General features: G+C 48.2%; 1 protein-coding gene across 1 annotated transcript in view; it reads right to left on the minus strand.

Annotated features, from left to right (window-relative positions):
* The window catches only part of LOC119627367 (unconventional myosin-XVIIIb), a 133818-nt gene that overhangs the window by 74163 nt on the left and 41604 nt on the right, over positions 1–18051 (minus strand). Inside the window, exons 6-10 of the mRNA XM_073006857.1 lie at positions 12358–12471; positions 10806–10922; positions 8145–8228; positions 6181–6318; positions 3273–3458 (exon numbers count right to left, since the gene is read on the minus strand). Coding sequence (XP_072862958.1) covers positions 3273–3458; positions 6181–6318; positions 8145–8228; positions 10806–10922; positions 12358–12471 — 639 coding nt within the window. The remainder of the gene's footprint in view (positions 1–3272; positions 3459–6180; positions 6319–8144; positions 8229–10805; positions 10923–12357; positions 12472–18051) is intronic.

Here is an 18051-nt window from a genome sequence, read left to right on the forward strand (position 1 = left end):
GAGCCCTGTTTTGGGCACACTGCGAACTTCTGCACAGCAAGGACCTTACGATTCCTTGCCCTTCCTCATCAGTGCCTACCCCTGTGCCATCCTCATAGCTGGTGTTGAATAGGTATTTGTTGAATGAATAAATGAGCGATGCAAGAAAGTAGGACTTCCTCTCTTCTCCCAGTGGAAATTTCCCAGAGCTCAAAGGCAAAGGAAATATTTGAGAGCAAATAGGTTGGTGAGTTTTGGGACATGCAGTATTTGGAAGAGGCTGCTGGCCTGACCTTATCCGTGGAGCTTTGTTCTTCCACAGGATCACTAAGGAAAGGACGGGATGTACTGGATAACTTCAGAATACCAACCAAGCAGAAATGTGCCTTCCTCTTGGGTAGGGGGTTGGAGGGTGGCCTCCCAAAAGACAATTCCACTTGGGACCTGTGAAGGTGATCTCATTTAGAAAAAGGGCTTGCAGGCCAGGAGCAGTGGCTCATGCCTGTAATTCCAGCACTTTGGGAGGCCAAGGCGGGTGGATCACCTGAGGTCAGGAGTTCCACACTAGCTCGGCAAACACGGTGAAACCCCGCCTCTACTAAAAATACCAAAATTAGCTGGGTGTGGTGGCGCGTGCCTGTAGTCTCAGCTACTTGGGATGCTGAGGCAGGAGAATTGCTTGAACCCGGGAGGCAGAGGTTACAGTGAGCTGAGATTGTGCCACTGCACTCCAGTCTGGGAGATAGAGCGAGACTCTGTCTCAAAAAAAAAAAAAAAAAAAAAAAGCAAAAGGGTTTGTAGATATGATTAAGGTAAGGATCTTAAGGTGAGATCAACGTGGATTTCGAGTGAGCCCTGAATCCGATTACAGTTGTCCTTATAAGAAAAAAGGAGGAGGGATATTTGGGACATACATACACAGAGAAGACAGCCATGTGAAGAAAGTTATCACGGAAGCAGTCACAAATCAAGGAGCACCTGGAGCCATCAGAAACTGGAAGAGGCAAGGAAGGATGCTCTTCCAGAGTCTTCAGAGGGAGTGTAGCCCTGCTCACACCTTGATTTCAGATTTCAGGCCTCCAGAACTATGAGAAAATGAGTTTCTGTTGTTTTAAGCTATGCAGCTTGTGATAATTTGCTATGGCAATCCTAGGAAATGAACACTCCTGTCAACCACACCCACCAAACTAAAGAGAAAAGTTCAGCTTTGATAAACTTATCCAGAATCTTGCCATCAGAAATTGAAGACAGACGCAGGTCTAATTTCAGCATGCACGCAAGCTCTTTAAGGTTTTGTGTTGTGTCCATTTTGATTCCTGTGTGGGAACTATGCTATAATCTTTTCAGTATTTCAGGGCCTTTTAAGATCTGAATATGGCCCCAGGAATGGGGACAGGGAGAGGAAAGAGAGAAAAGAGGGAAGGAGAGAAGACAAGAGAGAAAAAGAGATCAAGGGACAGAGAGGAAGAAAATCACTATTTGATCTGGCCAGAATGCCTGAGTGCCTGGCTAGTTAAAGAAGACATCAGAGGAGAAAGGCTGGGGATGTTCTCTCCTCCCAGCCAGAGCTTGCCAGGAGGGGCACTCAGCTGCATGAGAAACGGGGCTAGTTAATGAGGAAGTTATCCTGTCAATTGGAGGAAAGAGCTTTTCTCTTTCCCAGGGCCATAGGCGTGGAGGAACTGCCAGTCAGGAGGCCTGGACTTCGGGAACCTGTGTCTCTGTGCGGTGCCTTATCGCCCCCTCACAGAAAAGCCTGATGGGGATGACACCGGCTGTGAGAGACAGTGGCCCGAGACATATTAATATATGTGCTGCAGGAAGAACAAGTTGGTGAGACCTCTCACAACACCAGAGTGGACAATGCAGGATGGAGAAAATCAGTGTAATTTAAAGACCTCTGGGCCAAGCCTTGGCATATTGTGGGCTGTCTCTAGAAGGCTGGATGATGGTAGGCAATGGGGGTGCCAGATACCCCCCAGGTCACAGAATCAGAAATCTGGAACCTTAGTGATATCTGGCCCCATGGAGAAAAGGTGGAACAGACACTCTTAGATGCTCTGTGACCTGTGCAGTTCTTAGAACACACTGAATGATGGAGAAACCTTCCCATTAGGCAGGAAACAAATTTTAAAATGTTCCTTGGGGCTGGGTGCAGTGGTTCATACTTATAATCCTAGCACTTTGGGAGGCCGAAGTGGGCAGATTGCCTGAGCTCAAGAGTTTGAGACCAGCCTGGACAACATAGTGAAACCCTGTCTACTACAATACGAAAAATTAGCCGGACATGGTGGCTCACGCCTGTAGTCCCAGCTACTCAGGAAGCTGAGCCATGAAAATCGCTTGAACCTGGGAGGTGGAGATTGCAGTGAGCTGAGATCGCGCCACTGCACCCCAGCCTGGGCAACAGTGTAAGACTGTCTCCAGAAAAATAAAATAAAATAAAAATAAATGTTCCTTGGTCCATCCTGGAGGCAAAGTATGAGTTAGTGACTAAGAGACTACATTGCTAGGCAGCCCTGGGTTCAAATTCTTACTCCTGTGTGACCCTGGGCAAGCAAACGTACCATTCGGAACCTCAGTTTGGCAAGTTGATATCTCCACGCACCAGTTTCCCCACCTTTTTAATGGACATCAAGACAGCACCTACTTCACAGTTCTGAAATGAGGATTTAGATGAGAAATGCTTCCTTCAGAACCTGGTAGGGAGCAAATACTTCACACATGGTGGCTTGAATCATCATTTGTATCTTTTATTTTTGTTGTTGCTACTAACAGCCCAGAAACAGCTCTATGTTTACCAGATGTGGCCTTAGACTAGTCATCTCCCCTTTTGGAAGGCTCGGTTTGTCCTCATCTGTGAAATGGGGGCAATAAATCTGACTTCACAGGGCTGACATGAGGATTATAGGCTATTATGGATGTTGAGACCCAGTGAAAGATAGGCCGTTAATAAACACCGGTTCTTTCCTCTTTTGTACGAGGCCTTCCTGCCATGGAGTGGAATGAATGGAGCAGGAAAAGAAAGTCTGGGATCTGATATATAAGTGAATTTGGCGGCCATCCGGCAGCAGTGAATGCCATTGGTCCACTTTGGGCCCACCCCCAGGGTTTGCAGTCAATGACAGTGTTGTCTCAGCCCACTCCCCTTCTGGTTTCTCCTGGCGTCCGGCATACCCCAGAGGCCCAGGACCCAAACCCATCAATCTCCCATTCAGAAGTCTTGAAAAGGGAGGCTCTACCCCATTGCAAACTCTCAGTTGCTAAGAGCCCGCGATGGGGACAGAACTCACCAGCTCCATGCATCGCCGGCTGGCCTCCGCCTCCCGCTGCACCAGCTCTTCCATGTCGGCCTTCAGCTCCTCCAGCCGCCGCTGGTAGTACTGGCTGCTCTCCCGCTGCTGGGACTCCGACGTGGCCGCCTGTGAAAGCTCCTCCCCCATCTTGATCAGGCTGTCCCGAAGCCGGATCACCAGGACCTGGGAGGGGCAGAGACACATGCCCACCTTGAAGTTGGAGGCCAGGGGTATGAAACAAGGGAGCCTAAGGAAGAGAAATCCTTTGCCGAGTTTCCTGTGTTTTTACAATCAGGATAAGAATGCTGATGTCTGCTACAAAAATGAAGAATTAACAACATGCAAAAAATGACAGTCGGGCTCAGTGCTCATGCCTGTAATCCCAGCACTTTGGGAGGCCAAGGCAGGTGGATCAATTCTTGAGGTCAGGAATTAGAGACCAGCCTGGCCAATGTGACGAAATCCCTTCTCTACAAAAAATACAAAAATTAGCCGGGCGTGGTGGTGCATGCCTGTAATCCCTGCCACTTGGGAGGCTGAGGCGTGAGAATTGCTTGAACTGGCGAGGTGGAGGTTGCAGTGAGCCAAGATCATGCCACTGCACTCCAGCCTGGGTGACAGAGAGAGACCCCGTCTCGAATAAATAAATAAATAAATAAATGAAATAACTGCTATTCTGAGAGGCGGTGTAGCATATTTATGAGAACCCTCGCCCCCAAGACCCTCTGGGTTCAAATCCCACCTCTGCCTCTCACTGGCTGTGTGACCTTGGGCAGGTTATTGAGCCCCTCTGAGAGACAGGGATGATGATAGTACCTGTGTCCCAGGGACGCTGTCAGAATCTAATTTCTTGGTATGCAGAAGGCTTGGGTGCCTGGCACATAGGATGTGCCAGATAAGGGTTGGGGATTATTAATTTTTTTTTTTTTCCAGCAGCTCCTATTTATCTCGAGGGACTGATGCAATGAAGAGAGAACTCTGCTGAGCTCAAAAATCTTTCCCCCACATGTGTTTTTGTTTCCTGATTTATAGAATGAGGGTGTTTAGGTAATCTCTCATGACGCTCAGCCCTACTATTTTATGACATTTTTCCTTTCCTGGTGGCAGGGGGGATGGGGAATCCTTGAGGACACAATGAAACAATAGAAAAGTGCTTTGGCCATCACGAGTGCCACACCAAACAAACCCAAGGACTGTTCTGCAGAATTCATTAGTTGGCCAACAAGCCCAGAACCAATCGATCCTGATGGGCAAATACTCTAGTGTTGACATAAGACGGGGCCCACATGAATATTTCAAGCCCCTGTTAAGGACTCTGAGCCCTTTTTCTCTAGCCACAGGCAGTGGGAATAACAGCCTGCAGATCAGACACCGAATAATAACCTGAAAGAAACGCTTTCCTATTCAGTTCACCTCTCAAATGAAGTTCAGCAACAATTCTAAGAACAGCAGGAAGACTGGAAGGAGTTCTCAAACTGTGTCTTTGAGGTACCCCATCTCTACACCTCAAAGACCCAGGATTCTACTAAATTCAAATCATGGCGGCAGAGGGGAAAATTGAATTTGGAGATAGAATCTTTCCATTTGAAGTTTTCCCACACTCATTTTCTTTTCTCCTCTGCTATCATTTCACTATGCTAGAACCACGTTTAAAATGGCATATGATATAGCCCAACTTTACATATTTAATCATTTAAAATATAGTAGATCAAAGTTTCATGGTGATCTGCAGAGACAGTCAGACCTTGAGGAATTTCTGGGAACCAATGAGGGTCAAAGCAAAGAAGAATTTCTCTGTGTTCTTCATCCATAGCAGCCTTACTGGAGACCAAATGTCCCTAGGGAGATCAGGGGCAAATGTTTCAGAATGAGGAATGCAGCCTCACAACTGTCTAGACACACTGTCTTACTGTGGTGAAGCCAGCTGGCTGCAGAGAAATTGGAACCTGTAACCAGGAGGAAGTGAAGGTCAGGTGTCACCCTACCTTATCCCACGCACTGCCTGGCTTTATCTTGAGCAAGTCACTTGACCTCTCTGGGGTCATCTTCTCATCAGAGAAGGCTTATCCTACCTGCCTCACGGACTGTATCAAATATCAAGTGGAGTGACTGATGTGAAAGTATTTTGACAATGGTGATGTCATTGGCCTACAGAGCTGAAGAAGTAAACACCTGTGTTCCCAGCTCAAGGGTAATGTGAATGTAATCACTGAACCCCACCCCAGCTCATCCAAGCCTTACCTGTCCTTCAAGGTTCAGCATTAATGCCACCTCCTCCCAGAAGCCTTCCTGATTCTTGAGTCTTGAAAAGATCTCTATCCTCTAAACATCATAGCACTCTCTCCATATTACAGATATTTATATACATATCTTACCCACATTGCTTACAAAGATATATGCTTCTGAAAGCAGATCTGTGTCATACATCTGTCTTCTATGCACCTAAAACAGGGCCTAGCACACACTGGGTACAAAATAAACTTCTGTTCAAAATGAGTATTGGGCATGTAAGTGGTTGAGTAGGTGGATGGAGGCAGGAAGAACTGGATCAATGCATAAAAGAATGAGCAGACAGAGGGGTTGAGGGCTAAAGAAAAAATAATAGAGGAAGAGAAGAAAAAGTGAAGGGGAAAGGAAGAACAAATGCAAGGGAGGATGGATGAATGGACCCATGATTGTGGAAGGAGAAGGAGAGACATACGTGAGGATGGATAGGTAAATGGGTAGGTGGCTTGAGGGATGATGGTACGATGGAAGGAGGGAGGGAGTTTGGGTGAGGAGTGGATGAGTAATGTATATCTAGATAAAGGCATGTGAGTAGAGAGATGAGTAGAAGGGTGGATGAAGCTTACACAAAAGCTCTCCCTGCTCTTGGCCCAAGCACTATTTATGTATCACTATGTACCTCAAATCTCTTAATCTGCACCTTCTGGAACTCCGTCTTGTTCTCCAGGTCACAGATGACCGCCTCCTGCCTGCTGACAATGGCTCGATCCACGGTGGACTGCTCCAGGTACTCGATGCGCATCTGAGCCACCTGCAGCTGTAGGTACAAGAGAGAAGTCTATTGGACACCTGTTGTCCCTGATACCAGGACAGAGACACATGCAGGACCCAGCCTGGGAGGGTGGGGGCAGCTCTTTATACCACCTCCTTCTCTGCTCAGGTGTGCTGCATGTTAAATGTCTGTACAAGCAAGAATTGCCGGGCCTCAATCTTGGGACCCTCATTGGACCCTCACACCAGACCCTGATACTGGGTCTCAGGTGCTGGGAGGTGATGCTTCTTATGTCTTCAGAATCGAAAACAAGACTTTTAATCGGTGCTTCCCTTCTCTCCTTTCCTGCTCTGATCAAGGAGCAAAGCTAGTCTGTGAGCAAGAAGCTACGGCATCAAAAAGATAAAGCAAGGGTGGGTTTGGGAGCCAGGTTTCTTCCTGGTGTGTGAGTCTGGGAAAGTCAGTTCCTTTCCTTGAGCCTCAGTTTCTTCATTTTTCTTGGGAGGATTAGAGGAGATTAGTGACCGGCACATACTAAGCAGCCAGCAAATGGCCACTGCTGTTATTCCATTTGTTGTGCGTGTTGTTACTCAGCACCTATAAGAAATTGCTTGAGACCTGGTCACTCCAGCAGTCACTTTAAGCAGGCACATGCAAGGCTTCTAGAAGAGCTTTGAAACTTTCATGGATAATAGCAACCCTCTAGGTAATGACAGAAACCCAGAGATGTTTGGAGGGACCATGACTTCAAAGGAAGATTTCACAGAGGATCATGATCCTGTCTTGCACAGATCATCTCTTTGTTCTTGGAGCCATTTCTCAGAGGGAGAAAATTCTGCACTGCACGGCTGAGTCTCAGTGCATGGAGCGTGCCTGGATCCAGCACAAGAACAGGCAAGAGTAAATAAGTGTGAGTATGTGTGCATGTGTCTGACTCTCTAGGGAGTGGTCTCAATGTGCCTGGCACACAACTGGAATTGAGTGAGTATCTGAATGAATTGATGAATAAAAGAATTGAAGGAAACAGTTCCCAGGAGCCAAAGTATAGGTAAGTGTCCAGGGAAAATCCCTCTCTTCCTCCCTGTGATGGTTAATACTGAGTGTCAACTTGATTCCGTTGAAGGATACAAAGTATTGATCCTGGGTGTGTCTGTGAGGCTGTTGCCAAAAGAGATTAACATCTGAGTCAGTGGGGTGGAGAAGGCAGATCCACCCTTAATCTGGTGGGCACCATCTAATCAGCTTCTAGTGAATATAAAGCAGGCAGAAAAATGTGAAAAAGGAGATGGGCCTTAGCCTCCCAGCCTACATCTTTCTCCCGTGCTGGATGCTTCCTGCCCTCAAACATCGGACTCCAAGTTCTTCAGTTTTGGGACTCGGACTGGCTCTCCTTGCTCCTCAGCTTGCAGACGGCCTATTGTGGAACCTTGTGATCGTGTAAATTAATACTTAATATATTCCCCAGCCAGGCCCAGTGGCTCACACCTATAATCCCAGCACTTTGGGAGACTGAGGAGGGCAGATCACCTGAGGTCAGGAGTTAGAAACCAGCCTGACCAACATGGCAGAACCCCATCTCTACTAAAAATACAAAAATTAGCCAGGCATGGTGGCGGGCACCTGTAATCCCAGCTACTCGGGAGGCTGAGGCGGGAGAATCGCTTGAACCTGGCAGGCAGAGGTTGCAGTGAGCCGGGATCACGCCACTTCACTCTAGCCTGGGCAACAGAGTGAGACTCTGTCTCAAAAGTAAACAAACAAACAAACAATAAACTCATATATATATACACACACACACACACACCCTATTCGTTCTGTCCCTCTAAGAAAACCCTGACTAATACAACTATAGGATGACTCTGAGCACATACTTGTTCTTGAAGCTTGTGCTTCTCCTTCTTGGCTTCCTCCAGCTGCAGCTGCAGTTCTTGGATCTGCCCAATGTCAGCAGCAGACTGGTGAGACAAAAAAAAAATGTATATATATCACCCTGAGACCACAAGCCTTGCTGGGAAACCACCCCTGAAAATCCCTACTTTCCCCACCCACAGATGTCTACATCTCTCAGAGCTTCTATGATAATAGCTGTCTCCCAAAAATTACCTCTCACATCCTCCTCACCATCTTTCATTTCAATGTTCGCTGAGTCACTCCAATTATATAAGCCTCTGGATTTGGTCAACTGTCCAGCATTTTATTATACACGCCTGAGAATCCAGACAGAAGTGGGCTGGCCATGGCACTAGGACCAGATTCCAAGGGATGAGAGAGCTACTCGGTGGGTCAGGTAACTGAGGTTCTAGACCCGGACCCTGGTCTTAGCAATCTACAGATCTGCACCTCAATCTCTGCATCCATAAAATGGACCGATAGCCTCCGCTGGGCTTTTCTGTATTGGGTTTGTTCAGAGACTAAATGAAGCAGTGGAGAGTAAAGGTTTTTTAAATAGAGCCAACTGCTGAGCTTCATTACCTCTGAAGAGAGGAATTCTAGAGGGTAGAAGCACCTCTTTACTTTCTAGTTCTTGTGTCTTTATTATTTAAATTGTTTATTATGGGCATAGGTATATAGTGCCTTTGTAACCTAACAGATACACCTCTCTTTGGGGCAAAAATATGTGTGATCCGCAAGTGTAGACAGTGGCATAGACTATTTTGTGGTTGTTACCATGTGGATGATATCACCAATTATTTTGCTATTATTATTCTTTGTCCAGCAGAAACCCCTTCAGATCCCACCTCTGTCAGATGCATTTAGAGCGCAGCAGGTATCTCCCCCTGGATCTCCTCTGGAAGGTGTATTGCAAGGAAGACATTGCTCTTGGAGGGAGCTGTTCTTTCCCTCATGCAGTCATTACGTGGAGATCCACTGGGGATTCCACATCACATCCCTCAGCTTCACCCCAAAGCTTCTGTTCCACCCATGCTGCCCTCATGTCTCCTGATCATCTCCCAAGAGCATCCATCCACTCCTCCTCATCTTCACTCCATCTACCAGGCTGGAGTTGTCCTTCCCCTGGACACGTTCAGCTTTCATTTATTCAACGGTGATTCACTGAGCACCTCCAGGCCAGACGCTCTTCTTGGCTCCGAATACAGCACTGGACAAGGCAGAGGAGGGTCCTGCCTTTATGGAGCTGACAGTCTGGGGCGGCATGCTGGCTGGTCCTCTCCAACTGCTCTTGCCCCTGAAAAGCTTGCCAATTGATTCCCTTCAACCATAAAATAAAACCCAACCTCATAACAGCCTCTAAGACCCTGATCTGATTCTCTTCTTTCCCTGAGCCTGTCTTGTGCCACATTGTCCTCACTGGCCTCCTTTCAGTCTCTCCAATGCACCATCACAGGCCCTTTGTATGTGCTATTTCCTCTGCTTGGAAGGCACCCCCAATCCCCAGTGTCCCACTCCAATCTAAGCAACTCCTGCTCTTTGTTCAGATCTCCATCCAAATGACACCTGCTCTGGGAAGCCTTTCCTGACTCCCAACCTAGGTCACGATTTGCAGAATTGTGTTCATTTTCTTTCCGGACTCTTGGTTCAGTTTGCAAGTCTCCCCTCTGCTCTGGGTGACCACATGATAAAGTCTTCCCAGTCCACTCAACTGTGAGGTACATGAAGGTGGGAATGGGATGTGCTTTTGATCACCACAATATACTTAGCATTTTTCACAGTGCCTAACACATGGCAAGGATTCAGTAAATATTGAATAAATAGATATAAAGATAGGAATAAAGAAAGAAAGAAGAGAAAGAGAAGGAAGGAAGGAAGGAAGGAAGGAAGGAAGGAAGGAAGGAAGGAAGGAAGGAAGGAAAGAAGGAAGGAGGGAGGGAAGGAGGGAGGGAGGGAAAGGAGGGAAAGGAGGGAAGGGAGGGAAGGAAGGGAAGGAAGGAAGGAAAAAAGCAAGAAAACAAAGGAAAGGAAAGAAAATAAAGAGAGAGAGAAAGGAAAAGAAAATGGTGGCTGGATAGGTGAATAAATGGGTACGTGGGTGGTAGGATGGAGGAATGGATAAATGAATGGAAAGATGGATGGATGGATGGATAGATAGATAAGTGGCTGGATGGACAGACAGATGGGTGGTTGGGTGGATGGGTGGATGACTGGATGGGTGGATGATTGGATGGGTGGATGACTGGATGGGTGGATGATTGGATGGGTGGATGATTGGATGGATGGATGGATGATGGACAGATGGATAGGGGAGTAAGTGAATGAGTCGATGGGTGGAAAAGTGAATGGGTGAATTGATGAGTAGATTAAGGGTCAATGCGTGGGCGGATGGGCAGATAGGGGCATGGATAAATCCAAATCTTTCTTGGTGGACATGTCCTCCAGAGATGCACACACCATCTGAAGGTGACATTGTCCTCCATCAGGACCACAGGAAATGTACAATTCCTATCTATCTCTGTGCACTTATCCCTCCAAGATGTTAAGATGAGGGAGCAGTCCAATCATATCACCTTCTCAACATTCCCCATTCACCCCACCCCAAGCCCCTGAGCTTCTTCCACCAAGGTCCCATTCACTACCTGAGCAATGAGGTCCTTGTGCTTCTGCATCAGCTCATTCAGGTCATCCTGGTCCTCATCAATGCGCTTCAGGAGGTCCGTCTTCTCAAACTGCAGCCTGTACAGCTGCTCATCCACCTGGGAGAGGCAGGTCCGTGGTCAAGGCCAGGTGGGAGGGTGAGGGATGGGCAGCAGGGTCCAGAGGAAGAGTAAAGAGGGGCTTGCCTATGGGTGTGTGAGGTGAGTGACCGTCAATGTTTAAGAGTGGCTGTGGTTACCAATGCATGTGGTAGGTGTAACAGCTTGGTGGTGTGTGTGTGTGTGTGTGTGTGTGTGTGTGTATACTAGGTATTGCATGTGACTATGAATTCAGGGTGTGTGTGTGTATGCATTTATGTCTGTGCAGTCCCACTTGGGAACCTATGTGTGCACATTTTCAATAGGCATAGTACATATATGAAAATGTAAACCCCGGCACTCTCCCTGAGACCAGGGACTTTGTTCTGTTCACAGATATAACCTCAGCAGCCAGCACCAGGCCTGTCCTATAACAGGTGCTCAATAAATATGTATTAGATGGATGAATAAACTTGGAGGCATAGGTTACCTATAAGGAGGGCATTTATTTTGTATGTGTGCCTGGTGATCGCATATGAATATGTACATTCATTCCTGTGTATACACATGTGCACATGTACGTGTATGTGTGTGTATGAATGCTTGTAGGCAAGTTCCAACAAAATAAGGGACAAAAAGGCCCGCAGAGATCTTGAGATAAGCATTTGCCTATAAAACTCTATACCTAAACTTTAGGGTTTTATACATTGAGTATAAATCTAAGCCAACCCCGTACACCCAGACAAGAGACTTGGAAACCTACATCCAATTTTCACCAAAATAATAAATCGACAATATATGTCCATGTGTCCCCATTCAGGGGTGAGCATGGGTAGTTCTATAATAAATGGCTGAAATCTTCGCCTGGCAATGAGCCTAAGTGGGCCAAGAGATGCCCCTGTCTCCACTTACTAGAGGGGACATGCAGTAGCCCCACAATAAGGACCAAGTTCCAGCTCATGATGGTGAGCACACAGTAGGACCACAGCAGATATCTGAGAACCACTTAGAGTGGCGAGCAGGGTGGGCACACAGTATACACCTGTGTTCCCGCACTGGGTACTGAGCAAATAGCAAGCTCACATCAGATGCACATTCACAGCACTGAGCACCCATTCTGTCCAAACAGACTTCCTTGCTTATCATGGCAGATGGGAGCACACAGTTGAGCCTCATCAATGCCTCATATCTTTATAATGCTCAGCTTACAGTAGGATGCCTGCACATTCAGAACGCTGAGCACCTAGTAGGTCTACAATAAGTCCCCCTGTCCCTGTCACAGAGCTGAGCACACAAGAGGCCTACAATGGATGTCTGTGCCTCCAAGGTGCTACCCGGTAGGTTTACAATAAATGTCCTTGTACTTCCTACAGTGCTGAGCGCACACTAGGCCCACACTAGCCCCCAGAGGCCTATGGTGGCCCAGGTCCCTGCAGCTGCAGGAAGGGACAGGTACCAGGCTCTTGTTCCGCGTCATGTTCTCCAGCTCGCTGTGCATGCTCTCCAGGTCCGCTGTGAGCACCTTCTGGGTCTTCAAGGCCTCCTCACACTTGGCTTCACTCTGCTCCAGCTGGACCAGGCAAGAGGTGGAGAAGAGAAGAAAAGAAAATGAGTAGGTAAGAGATGAGGGGAAGGGAGGTGGGGAGGGGAGGGGAGGTGAGAGGTGAGGGGGGAAGGGAGGGAGGAGGGGAGGGGGAGGGGAGGGCAAGGGAAAGCAGAGGGGAGGGGAGGCGAGGGGAGGGGAGGAGAGATGAGGGGAGAGGAGAGGCCTCCTCATGAGGCTGCCTCCTTGAATGTCCTTCCCCTCTAGCTCAGCCCAGCCCCTGCCAGGCAGGGGATTAATTTACAGGCGACCCTCATGTCTTCACAACTATTCATCAACCTACACCTGGGGGAAAGCAAATAAATTTGCATTTGAAGCAGCCAGGTTCTGAGCCCACTCACAACGTCACCCCTGGCGCATCGCCAGGAGCTATTCCTCAGTCCCATTCAGCAAATCCTTGCTGACGCCCACTCAGTGCCAGGCACTGGACATACAGGGAACAATCAAGCCGGCCCCTGCCCTCTCAGTGGGAGACAGGCAAGAACCGCTAATGACAACCTCTTTGTGCAGTAGAGGGAAGCGGGGGACACCGGCACAGTGGAAACGCAGGATGGGAATCAAGGGAGGCTTCCTGGAGGAGGTGGTTTGAAGGCCTATGGGAACCAGCCAAGTGGGAGTTTCTTAACCAGGGTTCAGGGTTAAAAGTGAGTCCACAGACCCCCTTTAAAATGGCATGCAAAATATTCTGCCTGTGAGCATTTGGCATTTTCCTGGGTTCACAGGTTTCACTAGAAGGCTAACAGCCACCAACTTAAAGCTCTCTCTCACATTTTCCTTTCTCACTTTTCCTCCCACCTGCACACTGTAGGCCTCCTATCCTAGCAAAGTGGAGTCATCAAGATTCATCCAATTACTTATGTACATGGCCCCAGGTGACTGACATGCCCCCCTGGAGAAAGCCATATTCATGAACACACCCTAAATCCATTCTGCAACTGGCAGCTGCCTCTTCGGAACTCAAACTCAGCCTTTTTTTTTTTTTTTTTTTGAGACAGAGTCTTGCTCTGTCGCCCAGGCTGGAGTTCAGTGGCGCGATCTCGGCTCACTGCAACCTCCACCTCCCGGGTTCCAGTGATTCTCCTGCCTTAGCCTCTGGAGTAGCTGGGACTACAGACGTCCACCACCATGCATGGCTCATTTTTGTGTTTTTTAGTAGAGACAGGGTTTCACCATATTGGCCAGGCTGGTCTTGAACTCCTGACTTCGTAATCTGCCTGCCTCGGCCTCCCAAAGTGCTGGGATTACAGGTATGAGTCACCACGCCCAGCCTAACTCAGCTCATTTATCATGTTCAGCTCACAGCAGGATGCCTGCACATTCAGAGTGCTGAACATTTAGGAGGTCTACAATAAGTCCCGTCGGCCCTCTTATCCCCCTTTTCTGTATCTCTGAACAGAAAACACTCTTAGAAATCACCTAAGGTCAACATTCGGGGCTCAGAGAGGGATGGGCCATAACTCACAAAATCCCCTTTTCCAGCCCCTGAGAACAATATATTCCTGCAGTTGGGCCCAGCAAAAGAGGGCTGGGGGTCCATTTCACTTGGCAAATGGGAGCGATTGAGACACACTGAGAAAATGGATGTAGAGCAAGGGAAGGTAATTGGCCTTGTTAGAGCATAATGGACAGAGGAAGTGAGATGTCAGGCCTGGTCTTATTTTCCAGCAGGTGACTCAAGTGCCTCTGCCATGGCTAGGAGGTGGGTGATAGAGCTCCCCTGAAGGCAGGCAGGGCAAAGCCAGCCCCTCTTTTAAGCAGAAGTCAGAGGACTCATGAAGGAGAAGCATTTAAGCTAAGACCTAAAAGATGCAAAGGAAGGGCCGGTCGCAGTGGCTCATGCCTGTAATCCCAGCACTGTGGGAGGTCAAGAGGGCGGATCACCTGAGGTCAGGAGTTCAAGACCAGCCTGACCAACATGGTGAAACCCCATCTCTATTAAAAATACAAAAAAATTAACCGGGTATGGTGGTACATGCCTGTAATCCCAGCTACTTGGGAGGTTGAGGCAGGAGAATTGTTTGAACCCAGGAGGCGGAGATTGCAGTGAGCCGAGATCGCACCATTGCATTCCAGCCTGGGTAACAAGACTGAAACTCTGTCTCAAAAAAAAAAAAAAAAAAAAAAAAAAAAACAAGATGCAAAGCAGATGGCCATGTGCAGAGTGCACTAGGCAGCAGCAATAGCAAGTGCAAAGGCCCTGAGGCAGAGACAGGAACTAACGGTGGTGCTGAGGAACAGAAAGTACACTAGTGCGGCCAGGCAGCTGTACAGAGAAGGAGAGGAGGGGGAGATGCTGAAGATGTGCACAGGGGTCACATCACTGAGGCTTGTGAGCTGGGCTGCAAAGCTTAGATTTTATTTCAGTCTGCCAGGAAGCCATGGATGGTTTCTAAGGAGGTAGGTGGCCTAATCTCCCTCTGGCTGCTGTGGGGAGGGTGGGACCAGATTGGAAATAGGACGGACAGTGAGACGGCTGCCATGGTCCTGCAGGAAGGAGGCAGTGGAGGTGCTCCAGCTGGGGCGGAAGGGGTGGAAGTGGAGAGAAATGGAAGAATCGGCACAGCGCAGTGTGCAAAGAACAAAAGGTCTGGGCGGCAGGAGCAGATGGGCCATCAAGGGAGATGATGTCAGATAACTAATGGTGGAAGAGGAGGCCTCATGCAGGGCCCCTCCGCCAGGCCAAGGAGCTGGGCTGGGAGCCAGGAGGCAAGAGAGAGTCATTGTAAATAAAGCAACAGGGCAAAGCAGAACACGATGACACAGTTCCCATCTGCCGAGCCCCTACTTCAGCAGAGGGTTTCAGCAGCATGATCCCGCCGGTCCTCAGAGCCCCCGGAGAAAGCAGGCTCTATTTTTATCCCCATTTTATAGATGGCATAATGGTGCATGATCCAGAAATGCTCTTTCCTTTCCCTTCTTTCCTTGGAGCAAGCAGAGAGAGGGATGACTTATCCCCAGACAGAGATGAACACAGACAGCAGTCAATGGAGACAGCTGCCGGCCTTCTTAGCTCATACTGGGCTGGAGATAGGATTATCTCGGCCCTGATGGTTTTGGCATTAGCCGCCCCACCTGCTACTGTTGCTTGGGGACCATGTTCACGGCACTGTGCTTTCTCTGCCTTGCTTCATGAAATCCCCACAGCACCTCTAGGAGAAAGGTGCCACCATTAGGACCTTTTGATAAAGGCGGACTCTGAGACACACAGAGGGGAAGTGACTTGTTCACCATCACAGAGCTGGTCTGTGGACAGCCTGCTTGCTCCAACACCAGAGGCCAAGCTCTTAACCACTGAGCTTCACTATCCCTCATAGAAAGCCACTCACTGGAAGGTCTGACCACACAGATAGAATGGATCCAAAGAGAGAGAGAGCTCTGTTGCAGAGAAAACAGCTCAATGGTTTTGTGCTGTAACAGAAACCTCTTAGGCAGCAGCATCAGGAGAGCCTGGACTAGGTTGGGAGTCTGTAAAATGACAGAACACAGAGTTTGAGCAAATGTGGTGGAAATATGCATCATTCCTGGAACCTGCCAGGGATTAACGCATTCATTCCGAAGGACAGAGGAAGGAAACCAACATTACCAACACTAAGGGCCAGATTGCATTGTATGTGTGGTTCAGAGCTGGGGCACTGGAGCCAGACCCGAGGGAGTCTGCTTCTCCCAGCAACACCATCTTCCTATGCCTCAGTTTCCTTCTCTGTAAAATGGGAATGGTTCCATCATGGAATGCCTGCAGGATACATGGGTGAAAACATGCAAAGTGCTTACACAGTGTCTGGCAGTGAGAAAACATTACAATACGGTAACGACGGTCACTGTGGGCTCCTTTCAGAAGTGGGAATTTTTAACTCCATTTTAGAATGAAAATGAAGCAGAAGCCAAAAGGGGCCAAGTTTACACAGTCAGGATAAGCACGGCCTTGACACTGACCATCTTAAGGAGGAATTTTGGCCTTCCTGTCCCACTGGGATGGGTAGAGGGAGGTCAGTGACCCAGAGGCACACAAGTCAAGCAGGTCTAGATTTTAATAGGATCTGGATGGGCCAGACCAGGAATCTCCCAGCCCAACACCTCCACGGGGCAGGTCCTGGGCCGCTGCTGACAAGCTGTCTTCATGATGAGCTTTAAAAGTTTCAATTTATTACATTTTAGGGAGCAGAAAGAAATACGGGGCCACCTCTGGCTGGTTTTCTATTATGGATGACCCAGCATAAGAAGAATTCACTGCACATTATTTTCATACGGAGGCTGTTTGACTGATGTTTTTATGAAGTCGGTGGCAAGTCATGTTAGGACGGAGATCAGATCCTTCAGTGGTACGACACTGGCCAGACACGCCTTTGAAAATGCCTTCCCCTGAGGAGCTCTGGGCAGAGCCGTCAGAGAGCAGTGGGGAGTAAAGGTGGCTGGGCTGACAGGCGACGGGGAAGATTTATTGATGTTCACTCTCCAACCCTTGTGGCCAGTGTGACAATGAGGACCTGAGGTGACAGCTGACACTTACCATCTTTCAACTCCGAGTAACCATCACGTCCCCATGGACAAGGCCTCTCAGTGGTGGAAAGGTTTAGGGTAAGATGAAGGCCCCGCAATTTCCATCTCTCTCCCGACCTAGTGTGGGCTGGACCCCAACAGACCCTCAACAACACAACTGATTTGATTTTAGTTTAAGTTCATTAGAGTTTTGTTTCTCTTCCAATTTTTACTTTTTTGTAAAATCAATAGAACAATGGCAAGAGTATGTGGGTACAAAGCACCAAAACACTTTCAATAGCTAGAAAAAGCACCTTCTTCCAGCGCATACTAAGTCATTCCATTGTTCTCTAATTAAATCAGCCCGGCTTCCCCAGATCTGTTCAAACTCTGCAAGGTAGTCATCTATGGAGGGCTTCACTGCCTACTATTCCCTTGGGACTGGATCTTTCTTCTAGTAAACGGTAAAAATGTTCATTCCCAGTCCTCCCCATACTGTACTTATAGAGGGAAACATGCTTCCAGATCTTATGCATAAATTAAGCGCTGCTAAGCTTTGGTCTGGGGATATTTGGTGAGGCCCTGACTCTTCTGCGATTGTGGGCCCTGGAAGCCTGGAGTTCACAGGGGTAAAATGAGATGAGCACCATCTAGGGTCAAAGAACAGGAGGGAAGGAGAGGCTGCATTCTCTCTATGTTCTCTACCACCAGGGGGATGTTTAACATCATACAGTATCATGTGGTGGTTAGGAGCAGACCCAAAGGTCAGGCAGAATTGGATTTCAGTCCCAGAACCTCTGTCTATGAGCCTGAGACCTTGGGCAGGTTTCTGAACTTTGATTTTTCCCATCCGTATTAGTCTGTTCTCACTCTACTAATAAAGACATATCTGAGACTGAATAATTTATAAAGGAAAGAGGTGCACTGGACTCACAGTTCCACATGGCTGGGGAGGCCTCACAATCATGGCAGAAGGCAAAGGAGAAGCAAAGGGATGTCTTACACGGCTGCAAGCAAGAGGGCATGTGCAGGGAAACTCCCTTTTAAAAAATCATCAGATGTCCTGAGACT

Source organism: Chlorocebus sabaeus, chromosome 19 (assembly GCF_047675955.1).
Source record: "Chlorocebus sabaeus isolate Y175 chromosome 19, mChlSab1.0.hap1, whole genome shotgun sequence".
Taxonomy (NCBI): Eukaryota; Metazoa; Chordata; class Mammalia; order Primates; family Cercopithecidae; genus Chlorocebus; species Chlorocebus sabaeus.